At 37.2% G+C, this 24,276-nt stretch overlaps 1 protein-coding gene across 6 annotated transcripts in view; it reads right to left on the bottom strand.

Moving 5' to 3' along the window:
- Nucleotides 1–2,290: 2,290 nt before the first annotated feature.
- The window catches only part of RGS12 (regulator of G protein signaling 12), an 80,170-nt gene continuing 58,184 nt past the window's right edge, over nt 2,291–24,276 (bottom strand). For 3 of the 6 annotated variants that reach the window (XM_072336487.1, XM_072336492.1, XM_072336491.1), the window contains 9 exons: nt 23,501–23,654; nt 22,872–22,948; nt 21,205–21,405; nt 20,334–20,407; nt 19,524–19,650; nt 18,506–18,602; nt 17,179–17,255; nt 16,516–16,669; nt 11,790–13,938 (listed from right to left, as the gene is read on the bottom strand). In XM_072336487.1, coding sequence (XP_072192588.1) covers nt 13,304–13,938; nt 16,516–16,669; nt 17,179–17,255; nt 18,506–18,602; nt 19,524–19,650; nt 20,334–20,407; nt 21,205–21,405; nt 22,872–22,948; nt 23,501–23,654 — 1,596 coding nt within the window. In that variant the 3' untranslated portion in view covers nt 11,790–13,303. Of the gene's footprint in view, nt 2,717–11,155; nt 13,939–16,515; nt 16,670–17,178; nt 17,256–18,505; nt 18,603–19,523; nt 19,651–20,333; nt 20,408–21,204; nt 21,406–22,871; nt 22,949–23,500; nt 23,655–24,276 lie in introns of those variants that run through there. The other 3 variants (XM_072336493.1, XM_072336490.1, XM_072336488.1) reach the window with 3 other exon arrangements.

Here is a 24,276-nt window from a genome sequence, read left to right as displayed (position 1 = left end):
AATAAAGTGAACAGTCTGTCCCTGTCCACCCTCCTCATGGCACTGCAGTGTTCTGGGACTCCCTTACGTCACCCTTCAGCTTTCTGTAGCTACAGCTGAAGAATTCCGTATTGATCACCAGTTGTCCCTGCAGTAGGTGCACAGGTTGTTTCATCTAAAATACTGATTGGAGATTAATGAAGCGTTTAATTGAAAGAGATTAATTACTGTGTCCGAGTTTCGAGCTTTTATCTGCATGAGGTCAGGATTCGATTTCCCCAAAGACACAAAAAGTGCAGAACGTGTCACCGTGATTTCACTGGTTTCACATTGGTCACAATTAGAGCAAAGCTCCTGATTTGCTGGAAGATACCTGTCTGTGCAAACCAATGGCCTATATCACAAGCAAGGATTAGCAGAACGCTGCCAAAACAATAAGAAGAAACAAACATGGGAAGAAAAAACATTTTAAAAATGCATCATTCTTTTAAGTATCTTCTCACAGTCACTATGCTACCACTGCTGGGCTACATCGTGTCCTGCAAGGATGATACACAATGCAATAGGATACAACCTACCCTACCAACCAAAAGGAGCATGATTGGTGCAGTAGAGCAGCATTTCCCCTTTACCCTTTTAGCCTCAGGTCTCACAAAGCCAACCTGCACTCACTGCGCTGTGGCTCTGCTGGCAGCTCAGCCCATCACACCATGGGATGGTTGCATCAGCTCCCAAGCCTGTTCACCCACTCCTACTCTGACTTTGGTTGCTGCCAGCTGTGTTTCCCTGGCACGGATACCTGGTCACACTGGGAGCTGGGCTCAGGTAACCAGCTCGTTTCATTCACTGCCATGAGAAAGAATATTCAGATACCATCGAGCACTGACAGCCTCACAGTGCTATTGCAAATTCCCCTCCTATCCAACACTGTTGCACCACCGCGATTTTAGCATGGCTCTCAAGCTGGTTTTAACCTTTCAAGTTTTTAAAACAGCAGCTATTCTCACAGCTCAAATCATCCTTCAGTCGGCCACACGCTGCACTGAGCCCAATGTTAACAAGGCTTTCCCTCAACAATAAGCACAAAATCGCTTTTTAGGGAAACAAAGAAGTTTTAGGGCTAATGAGTGCTACGTTCATTTATATCACTGGAGTGTTTAGTTTATTTAAAGCTTTAAGGGTAATATTTACTGCTGTAAAATTCTACGTAGCTCTTCCTTGTATTACAAACAGATTTGAGTTGAGGGATTTGAGTAACAGTCTCCAATATTTTCTGCTAGACAGAAACTTCACAGTCCTCGGTAGAGATATTAGCAGGAAGGGGCAAAGAAAAAGAAGTTAATGAATTACCACAGAAATGCCTCCTTGTGTGTCTCTGCAGCCCAGGAGCTATAGAATATGAGAGTCCCAAAATGATTCCAAGGCAGTGAAGATCTCAGTGTTTACACTCAGTATTCTTTCAGAGATAAACAGAGATCCAGCACTTTCCAGGCACCCTCCTGCTTGCCCAGACTCATAACCCTTTCTCAAGAAACAGGAAAAGAGAAAAAGAAGAATGTGGGAAAGCAACGCGCTCGGTAATATCTTTTCTTTCTCAGAACTGCCTAAGGCTGGAAGATGAACTGAAAGTATTAAAGACAAGAAGAACGAGTGGCAATTAACTGCCTACTGAAAGAGCAGGAACAAATCCACCTTCACCCAAAGCCAAACCACCAAGAGCATTGCTCAGTGAGGACCTGGATGGCCCTCCCACCACTGTGTCATCAGTACGTACATTTCCGCTATAGGAACATCACCAGTGTTGGCTACAGGAGCACATTATTCATTCCCAACACAGGAAATTCAGACCTCTTCTTTATTTTTCGTGTAACAAAGGTCTTACAGCATACATCCAGTCAGATAATCCACTAGACAAAATCATGGTCTCTTTAGGCTATTAGCTGATTTTACTTCTACTTCAAAAGTCTCTGAGCACACAGGGAATCCTATGGACCAGGAGAACATTAGGACATTAAAGTGAAATCATCTTAAATTAAAAGTTTGGGTAGGGGGATTTATAGTGAGTTTGTCTTTACTAAAGACAAGGGTAGGGGTGGGAAATCATTATTTAATTGCACCGTGCAACAGAATCATGACAGGGAAAATGGTATATAAACAGCATGAGATCAAAAACAAATAGTTCAGTACTTTAAATACCTTTTCCTCATTCTACAGGTTCTAACTCATAGCAGAACAGACTGTCTAGCAGGCACGCTGAAGGCAACGGGTACTGAAAACAGCTTAAAACTTGCAGAAACGTGTCCCTAAGGCATATCCCCATTGCTGCTGATGCCAGGCAAAAATACCAGAGCTCTTAATTAAAAACAGATGTTTTAAACAAAAGTAGCTTTATACTGACTCTCAGTGCCCTTACTCTTCTCACTCTTGACAGCAATGAGAGATGGAAGGTCTGATGTCCTATAAACTCCAGTCCTCATCCTCCCTTGGCAGGATCTCAGTTCAGAGATGTAACCTTCAAAGCTGAGGTTCCCTTCAGAGTCATCGCAGGAGCGCGTTCCGGCATCTTCCAGTTTGACCCCATCCACATCAATAATCCTGTTCACAGGCAGTTCTTTACCGAGGCTCTCCTTCACACCTGCAGGATTAATGCTTCTGCTGGCCTTTGCTTTCAGAGACGTCTGCTCACCAGGGTTCCATGAAGTCCCCTGTGAATCTTTTCTCCTTATGTGGTTTGCACCTGATAGAAGAATTAGAAACAAGTGGGGGGGGGGGGGGGGGGGGTGTGTGTGAAGAAGAAGAAAAATAAAGAAGAAAAAATAAAACACAAAACAGAAGAGTTATGTATCTTTGGGGTTTGAACAATTCCCATATTGCAACATCCTCAGAGGTCTTAAAGGTAGATCAGCAGCTGAGATGTTCCTCTGCCCATCACAAGTTGTGGGTGCCCCATTCCTAAAGGTGTCAGGGCCGGGTTGGGTGAGGCCCTCGTCAACCCGATCCAGTACCTGACCCAGAGGTTGCCAACCCTGTCCATGGCTGGGAGGTTGGAAATGGATCATCTCTGAGGTCCTCTCCAACCCACGCTATTCTGTAATTCTATCTATGAACGTGGAGACCTCCTAAAGTAGCAAGCAAGCAATGGAAAAGTAGATCTCAAAGGCACATGCAATGCCAATACAGATCTGCCTTAATTTAGCATTATTTAGCATAACTCCATTAAAAAATAACTACTTGGTGTAAATTTGTGCACATCTAGAACAAAACTCTCACACAAGCAAAACCAAATGTGAAGGAAGAGGATACAAAACTTCCAGTGGGGCAGAAAGGGAGATGCTCCTTGTTTGAATTGTCCTCTAGCACCAGATTTCTGCTGAGATGCCATTTTGTTTGGCTAGAGGTTAATCTGCTAGATTTAGGATGATTTAAAGTTTCAGTTTGCTGCGCTGAACTGCAGAGTATCAGATAAGTGGCTAAATGACAAATCTGGCTTTAAAATCTTCTGTGTTTGTTCCGTAAATGGATCTGTATGCTGCATTGGTTAGAAAAATAATTAAATAAAGATTACGAATATAATCACCTTTGTTGAGCACTTTTTGATGTGGAGAAAGAGGAAAATGAAAAGGGCACAGAAAGCAATTTCATATCGTTTCAATCAAATCACTGCAGGGCCTTCTCAAGGATTAAAACTTTTTTATGTAATGAAAATAAGTTCAAATTCTAAGGAATACAATGTTATGATAGTGCTTCAGCTGGTGCAGCCCCTTCCACTAATAACTCCTATGTTCCACATCAGCAATGCTCGCTTTTTTTTCTCACATCTAGAGAAATGAGATCAAACTCCAAACAAATCAGCCAAGACACAGCAGAGAGAAGGCAAAAAGCTTTCTCAGCACTGTTAGCCCGTCGTGATTCCAACCTACACAATTACAGCTCAACTGTAATTGGACTATATTAACATTTCATGCTTACTTCTTCATACAGCAAATTGAACTTCAGCTTAACTCTAACTGCTGTTTGCATGGCTGTGGTGCAAAATGCTATGCTTGTACTCTGAAATGTTTGTCTTACAGAGCTGTAATGAATGGTGATCTGGATCTTTTTAATCTACTGCTCCATGCCCTTTGAGGAAATCTCTGACTCTCCTTTCATCTTGTTTAAGAAGAGATACCCACTTCTAAGAAGCTGTACTAATGACGAATCACAACAAATAGTTTGCATTGAGAGAGCCTTGATTGTGAGTCATCTCACAGTCTTATTATTAAGAATCCATCCTGCAAAATGTAATGCAGAGCAAGAATTGTGATGGTGTGGTGAGGTACCAAAGCCGTGTTGACTTTAACCAAACTGAATGTTTCCACAAAGGCTGGCTGGCATTCACAGGGCTCAGCACACATCACTGGAAACTCATGCTGAGGAAAAGTAGGGAAGGTGTCAGTGTTACTGTATTTCTTTGGTTGCTACGTCTTTCTACAACTGCAGAAAAGAAATGCCATGGAACTACAGTGTCACATGGAGCAACCCAGCTTTCAAGTTGCCTATTGGGAACAAAGCAAAAATGAGGCCACTGTTGGCTCTTGGGTTTCACAAGGCATAAGCTCATCTGAAAAGGAAAAAGCTTGTATTAGGAGCAGGTTTTCCACTACTAATGGCTGTATTAAGAACAATCCCTTTGAAGAACTGAACAAATCACTACCAGAGATGGGGAGCAAACGCAGAGGGCCTTATCTGAAATACTGTTCAGGAGAATGCAGAACCATGGAGGGATAACATTGTGACAATGATGTCTCTTCCCCTGGCAGGGTAGAAAAGATCTTGGCTCATCTGTGCCAAGCAAGAAGGTGACTTCAGGAGTAGCGCTACGCCAGAAAAGTGCTAACTTGCATTTTTCCCTAATTTTTCAAAACAAAAGATTGACGAAGGAAGCGAGGCCACTTAGCACAAGTAATAAATGCTCGTCAGGATTTGCATGGCATCTTCCTGAATATAACTTGTCAGACACTTCACTTAGCTTCAGAATAGACAGAACGCTGCTCTTACTGCTTCAGTTGCACAGACCAATTTCCAATATGGCTGCAATAGCAAAATCCCATCTATCAGTAATCTTCAGCTCCATGGCTAAGCACTTGTGTGTCTGATCCTGGTAATACGTTCCAGCTGGTTTAAAGCTGCTAAACTGGAGACCTGCACATAGGTCTGCATTTTTCAAAAGGTAAATGACAAGGCAGCATCTTGGCTGATCTTTGGATCTCCATTACCAATATTTCTCCTTTCCTGACATTTACATTTAAAGCTGTCTGATTTTAACATTATGGTTACGGAAAACCCGCCTCTGCCTCTGTGGATGTAGACAAAGGGAGTTTTTGTTCTTCTGCATAAGATAATCCTCATGATCTTAGTAAAATATAAGCAAGATACAGGAAGACATTGCCTTTCGAGTAGTTTAACACCAGTGGAGCATCTGGCCAAGTTCCAGGCAAAGATGAGATCACAAGAAAACTGGAAATTTCAGGAAAAGCATTAACCATCAAATGTAGGTAATGGGATCAAATAACCATAACTCCAACGAGATGTTAGGATTTACAGATTCATCCACGTCTGCCAATGGATGTGATGCAAATGCTGATAATATTTCTGTGCTGCAGTTATTAAATCCGTTTACATTCAAGGTGCCGCTCTAGATATGATTGACTTTTTACGGGATAATTTAGATCAGATCTGAAATTCAGCCCCTCTGAGTGATCAATATTAGAACTAGTTCCACTCACATCATTTTTTTTTTTTAATAAATACAAGCAGTTTAAGTTTCACTGTAAGACGTGAGCTCTGTGTACTTTGTATCCTCTGTATACTCTGTGTCCATGCTTAGTGAGTTTCATATATGATGGAATGTTAAATACTCTTCCAATCCCATTTCATATAGACACCTATCCCATGTAGATTCATCATCTCACTTCAAATTCTGGCTCTGCTACAATCCTATTATTCTTGTCAAAACCTTTTACTAAGATGGCTCTTAGTTCTACTGGAAGATAAAAAGGATATTCTGCTCATTTCTATTCCCAGACATTTGACTTCTTACGTTTGAGAGAGAGGATCGGATTTTCAGCTAAATATAATGAGCTCGCTTAATGATTCTGCGATGACTTGTAACAGATAAGAATCTATTTGAAGTATTCCTCAACACATATAACTCTTGTGAGAAGAACTCACCAGTGTTTTCAGGAGCTATTATTGAAAGCACACCAGCAAGCATACCACCAACAAATGTAGTCAGTCATTTTCAAATGACAGATCCGAAATTCAAAGACACTGGCATGTTCTGTAATTTGGGAGTCTGGTCAGATACTGCTCTCATCCCTCATTCAGTACAGTTGTCCTAAGGCCACCACGTGCTAGCTCAGAGAGATTCTTTTTCCATAAGGCTCAATAAGGAGCTTTGTGGTGGTCATTCCAGGAGGTGTTCCTCGTGGCCAAATATTTCCTATTTCCCTTTTCCTTCAGCTGCACGCCTCGGGCAGTTTAGCTCTAGGAAACGGCACTCTTCTTCTGAACTGTTGTGAAATGGTACTTCAAACTGCTAGGCTTCCCAGACGTGTATTCTTTTAAGTGGTGAGAAAATGACTTCCACACTGGTTATGTACTGTTACTACTGTAAGCATGTTTGTCAAGTGATTTGTGATTCTGAAGGGAATAGTTCACATTTAGAGTTCTGCAGGTTTGATTCTCCTTCACAACTTTCCTTCCTTTCATCTCTTAACTGCCATATCCCTAAGGAGAAACAGGATCTAATATAAATGTTCCTAACTACAGCTTTTGCTTAACGTTTCCTAAGGAAATTTGACTTAATAAGCTGTATTTCATGATAAAATAACAACTGTATCATGTGTTTGGTGCCTTGGAATCTGATGGCATCAAGCTAGGAAACTGAGTATCCTCAAAGGAACTGCATTCTGCGTATTAGTCTTCTATTTGCTTTTGCACTGGCAAGTTCTAGAATACCTTTGCAGCACTAAGCCTAGAATCACGGGTTGGACAAAAATTCTTCCACTGCTCTCATCTCAAAAGAATTCACAAGACCAAAACACAAGGCATTATTTGGAAAGGCAAAACTTGAACGTGACACAGAAGGAGGAGCTGGTGTGACCTCCACCACTCATAATGACACACATAATGAAGAGAGCAAACAAGGCACGCGGTGTTCACTGATCTCACATGGCCACAACAGCAGTGGAAGGCACTCCACACAACACTTCAAGGCCAGAGACAGTCCAAGATGAAATGAACTGAAAAGCTCTGAATTCCAAACCAGACTGCCCTACCAGCCCTCAGTGACTCTGGGCAACCTGAACTTTCTGTTTCTTCACAGCTAAAATGGAAATAATTCTCAACTGAATGTTTTCCAAGTGTGACATGGCAAAACATCTCTGCAGCAGTGCGCCAATATTCCTCCCTCTTCGAGTTCTTCCAATGCTTACTGTTAAAACAGTGGACTGAGTAACACGAATCAATTTAATGTGCCAATTGTTATGTCATTTTTCAATTAAGAGATTCCAAGATGTGGTTGAGCAGGGCTACCCGTTGAACTTCAAGCAATAACTACTAAGTTCATTTCACTGTCCGAATGTAAGTTGTGCTTTTGAACAGATCCGGTTTTAGCCTGCGTGCCGTTGGTTCAAAGAGAGGTTGCCATTTTTTATCCAATCAGCAGGATAATTTGCTAATTCCTTCCACAATGTGTATTGTGCTGCTTGGCTGAAATCAGCTTGCATTTCAAATGATTACCCCTCAAGGCCTTCCTCACTTCCCAGCTGTCTGCTCCTACCATAATTCTCCTTTGTTTATTATTGATCTCTGTCATGTACTACATGTCATTCCCACATTTAATCATACTCTGATTGAAAGGAGATTAACAGATTCTGCCCTCAGCATTCCTGGATCCCTCCAAGTACTTCTTCATATTGATCCAAAAATCCAATTATCTTCTATAAGATTACACATAGTCAGTAAGATAACTAATTGCTGGACAAGAACCTTGGTTAGAAATTATTAGTTATAATAATTGCGCTGTTTTTAATTATAATCCCTTCCTTTTCTTATTTTTTCCTTGTATGTTTTCATTTATGTGCTTATCTTGATTTGCAGAGGAATCATTGCTGGATTTCCTCTAAAATATCCCACATGAATTAAGGAGTTAAGCAAACTATCAGTTACATACACTATTACAGAATTTATTACACACACATTAGCTTACTTTGCATTCTTCCGGAAGATATATGTGTGAGTTCTTAATCTCCTTAACTATCACAAAGTTGACTGCATTTAGGATTTATTACCCTTGAAGCTGAAAAGTTTAGCAGACAAAGAAAGTCCCAGAAATCCAGCTTCCATCATCTGATTGCTCCTCCTTCATTACAGCATCCTTTTTGTGAATGATAAAGAAGAGCAGTCAGGATTTTTTTGGACACTGGGAACAGCAGCCAGCCCCAGGTTGAGTCCACCCGGAGTTCTGTTTCTGCATCTGCTTTCAAAGAGAAAAATCCTAGCACTGGTCATAACCACCCCGCTCCTCAGAGTTCTTTCCAGTAAGAAAGGAAGTGAGTTCATTGTGAAGATGATACTGCTTGTCTATTTCAGAAACAAGCAGTATCTTCAGAACAAATTAAATACCTGTTTCCAAGAATATGGTCTAAATTCATCCCTTAGCTTACAGATCCATGCTATTTAAGTATTGCTGCAGAGAGCTCACCCTGTTTTTGCTTCTCCTGGCTGGCTCTTTATCTTCGCATAGTCAAAGAACTCCCTGAGTTAGAAGCGACCCATTAGGATCACTGAGTCCAACTTCTGGCTCCACACAGGACCTCCACCCAAAAATCAGACCGTGTGTCTGAGAGCATTGTGCAGATGCTTCTCAATGGCATTACCCCAGTGATGTTACCCACAAATCCATTTTGTATCTACACAGGGATTATTAAAACACGTTCTTAGTTGCTTGAATCGCTCCACTGAATCTATCACCTATTCAAATAAATACCTTCCTACTTGGAAGACAATTCTAACTGTAACTTCATATTAAGCATTTATCTCACCTGGACAGGGAAGGTGCTTAACCATCCGGGATAATCTGATGGATATGGAGGACAACATTTAAAGCACCTGGACCACCCCATGCAAATTAAAACAAAAATTAAACCCAGAAAGATTAAATCAGTAATTTAACACTTTGAGAAACAAATGCATCACTTGAAGCCAATTACACCCAACAATAATTATTTCTCCTGCAGTTAGATATCAGCAACATTATATGTAGAAGCATTAAGTGTATTTCAGAAGTAATCTTCCTATTCAGAAAGCCCTAATTTATGATGTGGGAAATTTCCCAGAACTATTAGGCTCATTCAAAAGTAAAGAAATTTTCTCCTGCCGAGTATCACAACTAGAATCAGGAACAACTCTTGTGCTGCAAGCTGATTTGGTAATATGTATTTCATAGCTACATAATACCACAGCAACACTTGTTCTACTTAATTAGCATTAAGATGTGGTTGAAAAAAAAAAAGCATTCTCAAAAGCTCTAAGCACTGCAGCCCTAACTTGTCTGTTTTCTGTCATTTACTTTGCCTTCTTCATCTTCAAGTGAAGTCTACTCAAAGAGTTCCCCCTTGCAGGGAAACATTTACAGCAACTGGCCTGGCTTTGCACCACCAGTCTGGGGTCAGACAGTTGTCACCAACCCAACACTTGTGCAAAGGGGCTGCTCTGCACATCCCAGCACCTTCCCTGCAGATATAAACCTGACATGCATACATATAGTGCAAGCATGCATGCCATATCAATTTGAAATGAAGCCACTTCAAATTACGTGGTCACAGTTTTCATTTCTTCCTACCATTTTAATGTAATAAACCAGTCAAAAACACATTTTCCACCAATAGGAGATTATGCAATGGATAACCATTAAAGCACTTAAAAAAGCACACATTATTAATGATTTAGTCCTTTTAGAAATTGATTATTGACTGGAGATAGGTTCCAGCATTCTTTATTGTGATTACCACACATCATTTAATAGCCTTTCCATGCAAACTCCATGAAATCACAAAAATAGAAAACTTTCCACAAAAAATCAGAGTTTTTTCTGTAGATGACAGTTCCTGTAAAACAGCGAGAATAGTGTAAAACAGAGTTAGTGTGTGCACCAGGATCGTAAGAGAGAAGAAAGGTGTTTTCCAGAGTTTAGATTTTTTTATTATTATTATTCCTTAAAGAAAAAAAAATAAGTTTGTCACAATGTGGAAAAACCGAGATTTTAGTTTTGCAAAGCTAAATTTGTTTGATTACTCAGATCTCTCAGGTGACTATGGCAGCAAAAAGAAAACACAATCACCAGAGAAAGCAGAGTATTTCAGGTGGAAAACGTGGAAATTCAAATCTGTAAAGGAAGGAAATCCTAGAATAATTCACTCTGTAGAATATTTGTTGTTTTCTGTGGAAAAGCCTGAATGATATTTAATGGGAAAATGCAACAGGACGTAAACTACTTCATTCTATTCCAGTATGTGGGAATACAGTGACTTTTAGGAATAAGTCATTCTGTGCCCGGAACACAAGGAAGCCTAGGTAACAGCACCGCAAGCTTCTCAGTGGTACATATAGAATATAGATATTTCATTTTAATTAGGCTTCACAGTGCTGTTATGTAGGGCAACGAGGCTCGTGAAGGGCTTGGAGAATCAGCCCTATGAGGAGAGGCTAAGGAAGCTGGGGCTGTTTAGCCTGAGGAAGAGGAGACTGAGGGGAGACCTTATTGCCGTCTTCCAGTACCTGAAAGGTTCTTACAGTGAGAGTGGGGCAGGTCTCTTCTCACTAGTGACAAGTGACAGGACGAGGGGAAATGGCCTCAAGTTGCGCCAGGGCAAGTTTAGGTTGGATATTAGGAAGAACTTCTTTACAGAAAGGGTGGTTAGGTACTGGAATGGGCTCCCCAGGGAGGTGGTTGAATCGCCATCCCTGGATGTGTTTAAGAGCCGTTTGGATGTGGTACTCAGGGATATGATTTAGCAGAGGTTGGTTTTTTTTTTTGTTTGTTTGTTTTTTTGTTTGTTTTTTTTTTTGTTTTTTTTTTTTTTGTTTGTTTGTTTTTTTGTTTTTTTTTTTTTGTTTTTTTTGTTTTTTTCTTAGAGATGGGGTACTGGTTAGGCTGCGGTTGGACTTGATGATCTTCAAGGTCTTTTCCAACCTGGATAATTCTATGATTCTATGATTCTATGACTCACCTCTAAGAATGAGAAGAACCATTAAATCTCCAGCACCCATTCAACCCTTTGTTTCTTACCCACAACTACCAAATAAAGAGGTTGCTATATTGGTGGCTCCACATCAAATGAACTGAAATCACCAGTTCATTTCTAAGGGACAAGGGAAGAAATGCTTGAGTTTAAAATAAGAGAAGTAATGAATATAAGGTTTAGCCCAAAAACCCAAAGACAGAAGAGATTCTCCTTTCAGGAGTTCTTTCAAGACTCATTTAAAAGAAACCTCCTCTCTTAGCTGCCTTGTGGTGCACGTGTAAATGCTCTGGATTTAGCATGTGACCTCTGTCAGCACTTCAAGACAACACTTGGACATTTAAATTATTAACAAATATTATGTTCGTCTACTTTGTCTCATGCAAATGTTAATTCATATAAATTAATCTGCTTTTTTGTTGTTTGTTTTATATTAGAAGACAATTTCAATCATAATTCTTCATCCAGAACTGAGAGAACCATTTCTTTTGTTTAATAAAGAAAATCAAAGCTTAAAACCAGTTTGCATAACTAGGTCTATAATTTATTACTCCTGAGAGAACAAAGATACAAAATACATGTGAAAGCTACACAAAGATTTCTACAAAGTAAAAAGTAGAAAGTGGGAAAAGGGAAAGCTACAGTTCAGTGGTTACACAGAAATGTATGGCATGCATTAAAATACTGTAAATTCATGAAGTTTTTTTTAAGTGCAAATGGTTGGGTTTTTTGTTGGTTTTTTTTTTTCTTAAACAGTTCTCACTGAAAAATAATGCAAACTGATACCCATGTTGTACACTCGTCACATTACCAGAAAGACACCAACACAAATCTATGCAGATACACATCAATATGTCTGAAATACATTTTCTGGTTTCGTATTTGTAGGCACTGTTTACAAGTCTGTTCAATACTCAGCTTCAGAAATTAATACTACTAACAAAGGAGTTTGTTGTTTCAAATATCAAGAGGATGAAATAGTTTGCATTGCCATTTATAAGCATCCAACAATCAAAGTATTTACAAATCGTCAGCCGTACAGATAAAGAACAGTATCAAATACTCTGTGTAAAAAGATAAATAATTAAAATGTATATTCCCACATCACAAAGAAATGTGATCATACAAAGTATGGCACCATATGTTTGTGAAACATCAAAAATAAATGTAGCACAGATATATCTTCTTATATTTTACATTGAAATGTACAGTACAAGGACTGTAAAATGTCAATGGCAAAACACCCATAGTGTTCAAACTCTTTGTTTCTGGTAATAGCAGTTGTAACTGGAGTCCAAGTTTATAAAGGAATTTCCTATTTCAGCCTTGGGCTAATATTGCTCTGTGATATTGCTAGACCATGAAACTTACATCCTAAATAAAATTACACATTTTCTTTAAAATAATCTAATAGAAAGAGCTATTTCGTTGTGACTGTTCTGGGGGAAAGTGTGACAGACATAACCTGATTCCCTGGGTAGCAAAATATGAGTTTAAAAAAAAGTGAAAGTTTTATTTCTGACTAAAAATATTCCATCCTATTAGAGTTGATTTACAAATAAAGATTAATCTGTTTCAGATTTTAATCATAGACAATCCTGCAATTAGCAAAATGTAATCAGGGATCCTTCCAAAGCACTTAAACTTCCAGACCCTAATCACGAATCTCATAATGACAAATGGATCAGAAAACCTGGAATGCAACAGTGGAACAGTGCTACACTGCTCACAGTGCTGATAAGCTGCTCTGTATCCCTTGGGTAAAAACAATGTAATTATAACACACGGAGGTATTTTAAAGGTCTGTTTGCACGTGTCGATTTGTGGCCACGTGCCAATTCCAAACAAATGCACATTTTTAAAGGCAACAGGAAATACTACAGATAGGACAAACTAAGGCAAAGAAAATCTTTCTTGGGAAAAAAATAATAATAATAATAAAAATTAAGGTGCAGAGAGATTTTCTCTCTTGTTTTAATAGGTTCAAATACTGATCAGCAGTGCCAAGGAAAAGTAGTTTTACAGAAAAAGAAAAGCTATTAAAATCTAGAAATACCTGAATTGGATCTTTGATATCCAGATTTTTCCTGATTACCTGCAAAAGGAGTTGGGGGTGGAAAGTTGGCTTCTGTGAGTTTACTGACGTCTGACGGCTGTGGTGGTGGTGGCGGTGGTAGCAAAGTGCTGTTGGGGCTACTAATATCTCCTTCAGCAACAAGAGTCAAGTCTGCCACATTCTCATCGTCTATCATCTGTATGCCTTCAGCTTGTAATTCTCTTGACTGCCTTTTCCATATCGTTGCACTGTTCTCATGTGCATGTGGAATCGGAGACAATGTAGTAGTAAAAGGAACATTGAAACTCTTCTGACCGTGGAGAGCTATCAAAGCAGCTTTATGTTTATTTTCTGAATAAGCCGTTTTCTTAACTGAATTTTCATTGTAGTTTTGCATGGGCTCCTGTTTTCCACTTGGCGACGTACATCCATCCTTTTCATCATGTTTTGAAACTTGCCTGCTGAGGCCTTTAGGGCCTGTTGGAGTAGATGAGGATGGTTCTGGTCCAGAGGGTGGTAAACGAAGAAAGTCAGGAAGAATAAGGTCTTCTTTCCTTAGCAGTCCACGTTGGTCATCTGCTCTGTTACTTTGAGCTTTGGATATGAGTTCAAAAAATTCTATTGGGGAAAAACCCAAAATTGACAAGTTTTTGTCAGAAAGTGCAATGCCATTACAAACGTAAATTTTCAGAACATTTATTTTCCATGAAGATCTTCAATTCTTTCAATGCTGCCTTGAAATAAGATCCTGTGTTAATTAGGAACTTTTTCAATTGCAGCAATGTTCACTAGCATCTCTATAATTAAGACCATCAGGATTGCTATTGTAAGAGTTTCACAGTTTCAAACAGCTGCAATTCACTGAGCCTTGAACACATCTTCTATTTTTATTTCCTATTTTATGCATTTAATAAATCTGTACACATACAGGGTTTTTTTTGTTGGGCTTTTTTCCCCCTAATTCTTTATACCAAACAAGGCTCTGTTCTTAGTAACAGTGGGTTCACGCTTTATGTTCTGGATGGTACATTAGCCATCTTAACTCAAAAATAGCCACGCCATTTGAAAGCTCAGATTCAAAATGTTGTAAACTTCTTTGTTATACTGTTTTGGTTTTTTTTTTTTTCTCAGTCCAATAATATTTTATCACAGTTTAAATTCAGTTCATGGTATAGTTTTAATTCAGGATGTTATCATCACAGAGCATGATCAGATGATGATTTAAGTAACCCCATTTTACTCTGCAGTGCAATGAATTGGTAGCATGTAGGTAGTCAATAACCATCAAAAGAGCTATTAATAAGAATGATGGGGCAAGGATTTCTATAGAGTTTTTAACACAATTACAAGTGATTTACTGATCATGTCTTTAATGATGCCCAATGCTTTAATAAGTTTCTATATATAAATAACATCCATAGTAAAACATTGTTCTAGAAAGCCTCAAAACTTGGCAACAAGAAACTTATATGTCATAAGCTGAGAATCATAACACTCCTCAAAAAAGAAGCATTGCAACAATAGACAAACTCTTTGGTACCAATCATATAAAAATATGTAACTCTTAATATATAGGTTCTCTGCATATCCTTTTTTTTTTTTTTTTTTTTTTTTTTCTCCAAGAATAAAGCGCTGAGAATACAGAATATTAAAGATACTTAGAAATGCCATCTCCAACAGATGAATTAAAGTCAACAGTTTCAACACAGCTTAGAAACACTGTTCAAAGCAAGAGCCATTACAAAAAAAGCATAGACTATTAGTGTTAATCTAGCATAATACAAAGTCACACATTTGCATCTGTGTGACCTCATTTATAACCTAATCCTAGTTAGCAGGCTTTGAAATGTATGTATAAAAATGCTTTTCTTTTAAAAACATGCTTTGTCAAATGCCGCATCATCTGAATGTAGCCAAGATGGAAGCTTCAAAATGCTTCTTATTGCCAAAGTTTTGCAAAATGGCAGTTATGCATATTAAAACATGCAACATCTTTGAAAAGTCTCATACAAAAACATTCCTTTCTTAAATTTCAAACTTCGTAGGACAGGGTTTGGGTTTGTTTCTTTGTTTTTCCATTAGAAAAAAAACAAAAATAAAATAGTCTACAACATTGTGCAATATTTTCCAAACTTGGACAAATTTCACAAAATTCAAAATAAAATGTGAAAGCCTCGAATTCTGAAGTTTTCAAATTATGTTAATGTTTTACTCAGCCCTAGGAAGAAAAATGAAGATATTAAAATATTGAAAACAAATTAACAAAATAACAAGCAACAGAAAATAATTTAAAATGCACTAATACTTTGTAATAACACTTATGCTAACAAACATCTATTTTACAGTAGAAGTATCAGTCGCAGCAATTTTTTTTCCATTCCAGTCAGTGGATAATTTATTCATAGGTGAACATTCATTTGCTTTATAGCTATGCATAACCAGGATTTGGATATGCATATTAGTTAACATTAGCAGTAAATTTTAACATGTAGACTGAATATATCCTGTGTTTTATTTATTTTTACTGCCCTAGGGCAGAGGGTGGTACGTCAACACTTCTACTGCTCCATCATTTTTATTCCCTTCTTTCCCATCAGCATCTTAGGAGTTCACTTCCAATGCTTTCATCAAATAACCCCTTCACCTATTTCGGCTTGTAACCATCTTTTCAAAGCAGTTATTGAATGTTAGCTAAGCTTTTGCTTTTACAGACATCATCAGATTGTACTGCCATTACTATAACAGACCTTAGCAAAACATTTCAAAAACTGCTACCTGAGTAAGTTAGGGTCCGCGCTTCTACAGAACCTTGTATAAAGATGCACAGAAAGACAAGTTTCTATATAGCTTGCAAATGGGCACCAAATGGGATATTCAGCTGCAACTGAGTAACCAACTCCTTTTCGTTTTACGTGGAATTAGGCATCTTTTAACTCCTGAAAATCCCACTTGGCATTTATGCTTATCTTCAGGTATTTCATAAACTACAGTATCTGGTTTTTATGTAATCTTAAAAGTTTACCTTCAGCTTCAGAAACTTTATAACTAAAACAGAATCAAACAAAAATATAAAGCTCATGACTGGTTTTCAAAACACAGCATTAAACACACAATACTTTTTCCTACACAGACAAAAAATTCTAATTTTTCCAAGATTATTTATGCCATTACATAAGCTATATAAAATTCACATACCCTCTGCTTCATCCAAATTTATTTTCTGACTTTTTTTTTTCCCAATCTTTGCAATAGATTCTTCTCTCTTTGACAGCCGGACTTCCCTAGCATTTTTTCCATTTTCGCCTTTCATTTTGATAGAATTAGACTTTCCTAGAGTTCTTCCCTCTCCCTGCATTAGAAGGAAAGTTAAGGTATACTACTTACATTTAGGCTATATCGTTATGTTCATAATATAGTCTAAGCAAACAGTTATTTTGAAAACACCACCACAATCAATGCTTTAGTTTCATCCTGATTATTGCAAAAACACATTTGCATTAACACTGGCCAAAAACATATAAATCATATAACATTGCTTACTTTGGATAAAAATCACATTACAGAAAGGACCTTTGAATTTCAGAGTGACTCAATCATTTATAAATACAGATAAACTTATGATGCCAAAATAAATAAATAATACAAATAGAGAAAGCTAGTGGATTCATCATGAAGACAGAAGTTCTCCCAGAGAAATGCTATAGGCAGTGGAAATATCCCAGATGAATTACAGCTATGCTCTATCTTGTTACACAATTTGGCTGATTCAAAATCATGGATAAATGCAACTTTCAGCATACAGTTCCAGAAGAAAACGAAAGATGAACTGAAGGACAAAAATCATTGCAGAAGACTTACAGTAGATACTTGATTTCTTGAAGTAGTAACAGTTGCACTCTGTTTTACTGATGCACCTTTTTGTTTATCTGTAAACACTAAACATAAACATTGCTTCTATAGCTACAAATTAATAATTTCCCAAAGTAACATTTAAGTGACAGTGATGCACAAAACAGACTTTTTGCTTTAAAATTTCCCAAAGGTATATTCAGAAAATAGCCATCAGAGCTGACATCCCTGAATTCACTGTTAATGTGGGTTAAATAGGTTTCAAGTCTCAATTTCAAATTCAGTCTCTAATTGTTAAATTTAGAAAACTCAATTTCAACAAGTTTTTAAAAAATCATCAGAAAATCACCACTGAAAAGTCACATTCAATATTCTCCAATCATGGCTCTCTGTCACTGTTAAATGCCACAGAATGAACCAAGTACTTGCACGATCCTAATAAAGCCTATGACTTAGGCTTTAATAACAGCTGGCAGCACATAGGATTACAGTTTATTTATAATCCCTAAATTAATTATCCTTGAGAGTATTTAGATTGGTAACTTTTCTTTAAAATGGCAATTGATTTTATTCCCTAGAAAAATGACAGACCTGCTGTTCCTCAAAAATACCTTCAAATTCATTCTCACAGGTCTTTCTCAAAGAAGTTCTCTGCATTAAGTCAACTTAATTTAGCCACATGTAATTTCATTGTTCAAACTATATGTCCTACATCTATGGAAATGTTTTCTAATGAAACTAATCTTTACTCTAAAGGCCACTTACATTAAGCTGGCTTGTTAATTGTGCCAAAAGATTGTCAGCTGTTCTGAAGTTGATCAATATATATTTTTAAATGCTTCTGTCCGTGGAAATAACAAATTCTATAATTATCTCCAAAACTAAAAGCTTTAGATCTGAGATGTAGGGTCTGCTACTTATGCTGAGACAGGGGCTTATCATAGCAGTACATACAGCTGCTACACAAACTGCATCCGTCTTGATCATACAAAATGCTTATTTTCACTTAATTGTCAAATTCACAGAAGTTATTTGGCTTTTTATTCTCATTAATATAACTATGAACTATGGCCTTAAATTTGTATGTGCAACTATTCAAGTATTACTTGTGCAAAATTTCTTATAGCAATGGTAAAGAGCCTGGTATCAGTAGATTTATTTGTACTTCAGTGTTTAAGAATGGTGTTCCCTTTTTTCTTAAAAAAGAATACATGCTACATGTTACATATGCAAATCTAACCACATTTACCTTATCCTTGTGTCAACAGAAGAAACTAAGCAGGTAGAGTTTATTAAACTGAATGACATCATAAATAAAAGCTTTATAGCACCTTACCTCTACCCTTTGTTGGCTCTTTTTCATCTAGAATTACCCGCTGACCATCCAGATTAGATATAGGGACACCGAGATCAAGTGGTTCCTGCTCACCATTCTAAAGTCGGATCACAGTTTGTATATAAAACAGAAAAAGCTGTTTTCAGTGCAAATTTACACAGTTTAACTTTTTTAAAGAAAATGAGCATTTTCTGTTTTTCTGTAACTTCTATAAGTCATCCTTCCATCTTCTAGAAATGTTTATTTCATCTCTGTTCAGTTACTTCGATTACAATGATTGTAACTCATTTATGGTATTTGGGGAAAAGACAACACAAGGAGACAAAATAATCCAATTTCTGAGCACACACAAATAATCCAGGACCATTACTGTATATGGTTAGCCAATCATTTTGTAGAGGAAATACGAGATCATTTTCTATTCTAAATTAAACATATTTTTGTAATTTTATAATTTCACTAAATGAAATTATCTTTCTATCAAAGTGTTCTACAGATATTTGGAAAATACGGTGTGGTTCAGCCACTCCAGAAATGCCACAGAACATAATTTCATTTCCTGATATTTCATTGTAACAGATTAGAGGAAATGCAAGGTCAGTATTTAGTAGTGGACAAGTTAAGTTAGTCTGCTTTTGCAGAAATATTCTCCATGTGGATTTGAAGCAGCTTCTATGATTGCCAGGATATTAGGAATTCACAGGATAACAGCTTTAGCTAATCTCAATCAAATTCCACTGACTAACAAAGGGAAGAGTTGGGCTCTGGAAGAGAAGCTATATTCAAGCTCTGCTATTCCAGATGCTGGTTTTATTTTGAAGGAGAATATGAAATAGATGCAGAATAAAGCTTTGAGGTGGCTGCTATTAAGCATAACAGTTAGGACTATTCTTCATTTTCCATATCAATGCAAAGTTATAAGCGCAGATTTTAATGATGCCTAAAAAAACAGGGACTATTACATACTCTTCTCCAGACAGAAAATGTTATAGCTTGAATTACATCAAAAGATACTTACTAGTCTTGCCACAAGCTCATTAAGATTTAAACCATATTTTGCAACCACAGGCCTTAGGACCTCTGTTACCGGTTTGGTGGGTTTAGCCTTCAAACCAACTGATCGATTGATTGGAACAAGATCCAGCCTGAAACACACCAATTGCCACAGTATGTATGAATTACTCTAATAAAGTGTTAAAAACACACAAAATCCAATTGAAAGCAAAGATGCACTAGTTTAGAACTACTAACTGCAGATGGTGCAACTTCACCAGCACAAAAGCGACACAAATAAAATTTCCACTGTTTCAGTTTTCAAAGCTGAGTGATAGAATGAAGCAACCTAATGGCATGGTGACCCTCAGACCAACTAAGTTACTCTGGTTGCCTTACAGTAATTACAGTAATAACCTTACTCTGGTTGCCCACACCTGAACTACTCCTTAGAGGTATCCTAATCTCACCATCACTTGTAGAGAACGCAGTTAAATAGCTCTAAAATTAAGGAAGATTAGGGCTTAAACACAGGCATGATGCCAAACAGGCATTTGTGTGCACTCAGAGACCCCACACTAAAAACCTCTCTCCTGCTGAAGTTTCATTGCAATTCAAATTAAAAAAGGACTTTCACTTTTATTTAAACAGAAACACATACTGTGAATTAACTGCAAGATGTTGCAGTTAATATCAGACCAGATATTTTTACAAGATTCAGAACAATTATTTTAGGCATTAACAGCTGTTCCATTAAAAAGGTAACCCGTGATATCCTTTAATGGACTTACAAGTTGGAGTGGAAAATGCCAGAAAAGTTATTTTTGACTCTTACCGAAATAAAGTGCGTTTTTCTAAGCGTAGGTCCCGAGACTCCAGGATGCTGCTGTCTTGGTGCAATACAAGTGGCTACAGGGCACAGGTCAGGAAAAGAAGAAGAAAGAACAAAATCATTGTTTTAATATTCAATACAACACAGCTATTTCAAAAAAAGTTATCCAGAAAACTCAGAAAATTGCTGGTATAGGTTGCATGCATTCTAGTGGATATTAATTTAAAATATGTTAAAAGATTAATGCATGTTGTGTGACCATGATCAAACTTCAGCTTCCACTGCCATCAGCAGGTGCTTGTTGTTTTAAAACAAGCTAAGATCCTTCAACTTACACTATTACACAGGATGATATATTAGAAAATACGGAAAGTTAGTAGTCATTAGAAGATTTAAAAGAATAGGCACCTATGTACATATATCATTCTTTGTGCTCATCTAGATTGATCACAGTCATAAATAGTAAGTGTTTCACATCCACAGCTTCTCTTGAATTGCCAACCCTTCTGTTGGAATAAGAGACATCACCCCCATCAAAGTCAACTGGAGAACAACCTATTGTCACACACCTGTCTTACTATGTGAATATTTCTACACACTAACTCTTCCCCCTGGACAAACTACACAGACTAGATGCCTAAATTGTCCTGTTACTATGAGGAAATTACTATAAGCTCTCTTTTGCTTTCTCTAATGCAGATACCACAACCAAAGTTACTCCAATTGCAGTTTCATGAAAATTCTCCTTCTTCTAAATAGAACTGTCAATGTAAAGCTACAGGGAGAATCAGCAAATATGTATTACTATTGAGAGAACAGAGCTTCTTATTGACGACATAACTATGAAAAAAGCAAGCAGGAAAATATGCAGTACCTTATCACCTCCAACTAAAAAAAGGTCCACTGCAGCTATGTTAATGCCATGTTTCTCACAGAGTCCAGACAGCACCTCCTTGATAGAAAATCCAGATTTAACAGCCATTTTGCTGGATGAACCATCTGGAAGGTTTACAGAGCAGTACTTGGGGGATTTCTCTTTATCTGGTACAAATGCAGGCAGTCTAGAGGGTTCAGACTTGATAAGAAAAAGAAAGAAAAGTCAATGCCCAATGGAAAAGCTGGGAAGAAGTAGAAGCTTTCAGAGTTTCTATAAATCAAACCAACTCAAGTCCATACTTTTAAACATGTTTTGAAATGCTCCAGAGTATCATAATAACAAATGAAAGTACATCCTGAAGGAAGAAAAAAAAACATTAGATGAAAATAGCACAGCACAAGCCTTAATTTGAGAACCGATGACAGACTGTTGAGTGTATAAAGCAGGTTATAGGACTCTTGTGTTACAGAGCACAACTCTCAATCAAACAGGTGTAATAACTAAACAAAACCTTATTGAGATTCCTAATAGTTAAGTGTCTGTACCCAAGAATCATCCGCTGAGGTAAAAATTACTGCTGGTACGTCACAAATCAGCACTTAAGTGAGAAGAAACACCTTCAGACATCAGGTTCCTCAAACAAAATCTCTGTTCCTTCACAATCATCTGAATGCTATACACACAAATGCACCAGATTTAAATAATTAAAATATATATATATCACAATGGTCAATTATATTTTTTTTTTTAATTAAAAAAGGACAGAAGCACAATGTTACAGGTGAAGGGGAAAGGACACTGCATTAACCATTATTCTACAGTAACAGGAGAACAATAACAGTATCACATAATGTCAGAGGTATATCTGAAAATTTAACAAAAAGCTCACTTATATACCTAAAACCACTACTGAAATACCATTTTCAACATTCCCTTAGGCAATGCATTGTGCTTTTTTTTTCCTACTTGCCTCTTCCCATCCAAATCCCAATAACTTTGTAACTTAATCAGGTGGAGTGGGAAAGTAAAATGTGGTGTTGTGCCCCAGCAGTTGGGACTTTCTGTTTTTTAAACTAGGACTTCTCTGTAATAGAAATAAGCACAACTTTGCCATTCATAGGCAAAATTACATAGTTGCTATAAGCTAGTCAGTTCAGCAATTTAAAGTCTATTTATCGTGATTACCAAAAACCTTTTCAATAAATAAATAAATAAATAAATAAATTTAATATTATTTCTCCACCTCAACCTAAGCAAAATAAAATCACAATTATAAAATTATGTTCTATTGTTAAATGTTGCATTTCATTCCTTTCATACTGTCAACATAGAACTTGATGGCTAGAAAACATTGTCTTCATTGATTACTTCCATACATACTAACACAAAATTGCAAGGTTGAAAATCAAACTCCCTATCTCTTCTCTCACATTAAAGGAACAGAGTTAAGTCATGATGACAAGAAGAACACACAACTTTAAAAACATAAGAATAAAGGAGGCACAACAGACACACTGTTATCACAGAGATCAGCCCAACACAACTTGAACGCAGGTTTCCTTTCTCAAAGTATTACTTAAAGCAAACTACGTCTCACATCTTAGAAAATTAACAATCCATTGTTTTCCCTGTTTCCCACTTTATTATTAAGAGCCAGACATTACCAAGTCAAGACTAGCTGTTGAAGACATGGAGCCTTGGGATTCCCGCCTGTATGATAATCCATTGGACTGAATAGAATCTGTTTGTGGGAAGAACAAACAATCAGTAAAAATGTTTATTATTTGTTACAATACAAAAAAATCATTGTAGAACATCAGTTTCTTGTGTCAGAGAAATCATTTCTTTCACTACAAGAAAAAGACTCCAAGTATTCATACTATAAATGAAACAATATTTGGTCGAGTTACAAAATCCCTGAACAACCTGATTTGGTTTTGTTTGTTTGTTTTTTATTCCTGAGATATTTTTTTAAGTCTATTATTTTTAAAGCTTTTGTAGCTCTGCTTGGAAAAGCAATCAGCAGCACAAAGAAGAGCAGAGTATACTGTAAAGCAGACAGTAGCCTCTTGGAAGTAAATAAGATACAGTTCAATATTTTCATACCGTTATCTATTTATTTTTGTACCTGCTTTTTTATAAAGTTCACAGCAATATTAGCTACCTTTCGGCCTTCTGAGTAAACAGCTTCTTTTCCCTCTGTCACACTTACAGACGTGCTGAGTGAACTCAATATGAGAATTACATCTACCGCTGAAACAACTGTGCAACAATGTGGAATGCAAACACTCACCATTTGGATAATCACCATTTTCCTTTCTCTTCTGTGATTTTCCCAAACTCTTACTTCTTGACCACGAGAAAAACGTCCCCCTCTTTTTCTTCTCAGTATCCTCCTCTCCTGACTCTTCATTTAAGGATCTTCCAGACTTTGATTTACCACTTAGCTATCACCAAAAGACAATTAAATCACTGGCTGGAACACAACTATAAGCATGTTATCTAAAACAAACCTTCCTACACTTCTTCCTAGATGAGCAAATGATGGCCAGGTTAACTGTCACGTCTCCCCCCTTAGCAGCTATGAAACCAAAGGAAAGAAATACACAATGGACATGTGCTACTATGCAGGGACTATAATTGACAGTAAGCCATTTAGAGCTCCTGTAAATATGAAAGAATTCTTCATAGCTTACCATTAACTGTGATAAAGCCTTTTGCCTTGTTTTCATAACAAAGAATTTCCCTTTAAATATTTCAGAGATTTTTCCTGGACTAAGCTCAAACACAAACTGCACTTAAAAATAATGGCAATTTACTGTTTTATATTTACATGTACAATCAAACTATTTATTTGTGCTGAAGAATACAGGAATAATTGCTATTAAGCTAAACTTGTTTTTAACAAGCTACTACTCCTTATTATTAGACTACTCCTTAAGGCACTGCTTTTAAAAGTTCCTCATAGAAATACATAAAAGCAGATGGGCTAACATGTAGAGACTGACATGAAAAATGCTAAGTTACTATTTACCATACAGTTATGTAATACTATGGTGGCATCATCCA

This window comes from Excalfactoria chinensis, chromosome 4 (assembly GCF_039878825.1).
Source record: "Excalfactoria chinensis isolate bCotChi1 chromosome 4, bCotChi1.hap2, whole genome shotgun sequence".
NCBI lineage: Eukaryota > Metazoa > Chordata > Aves > Galliformes > Phasianidae > Excalfactoria > Excalfactoria chinensis.
This window is presented reverse-complemented; position numbering and strand designations above follow the sequence as displayed.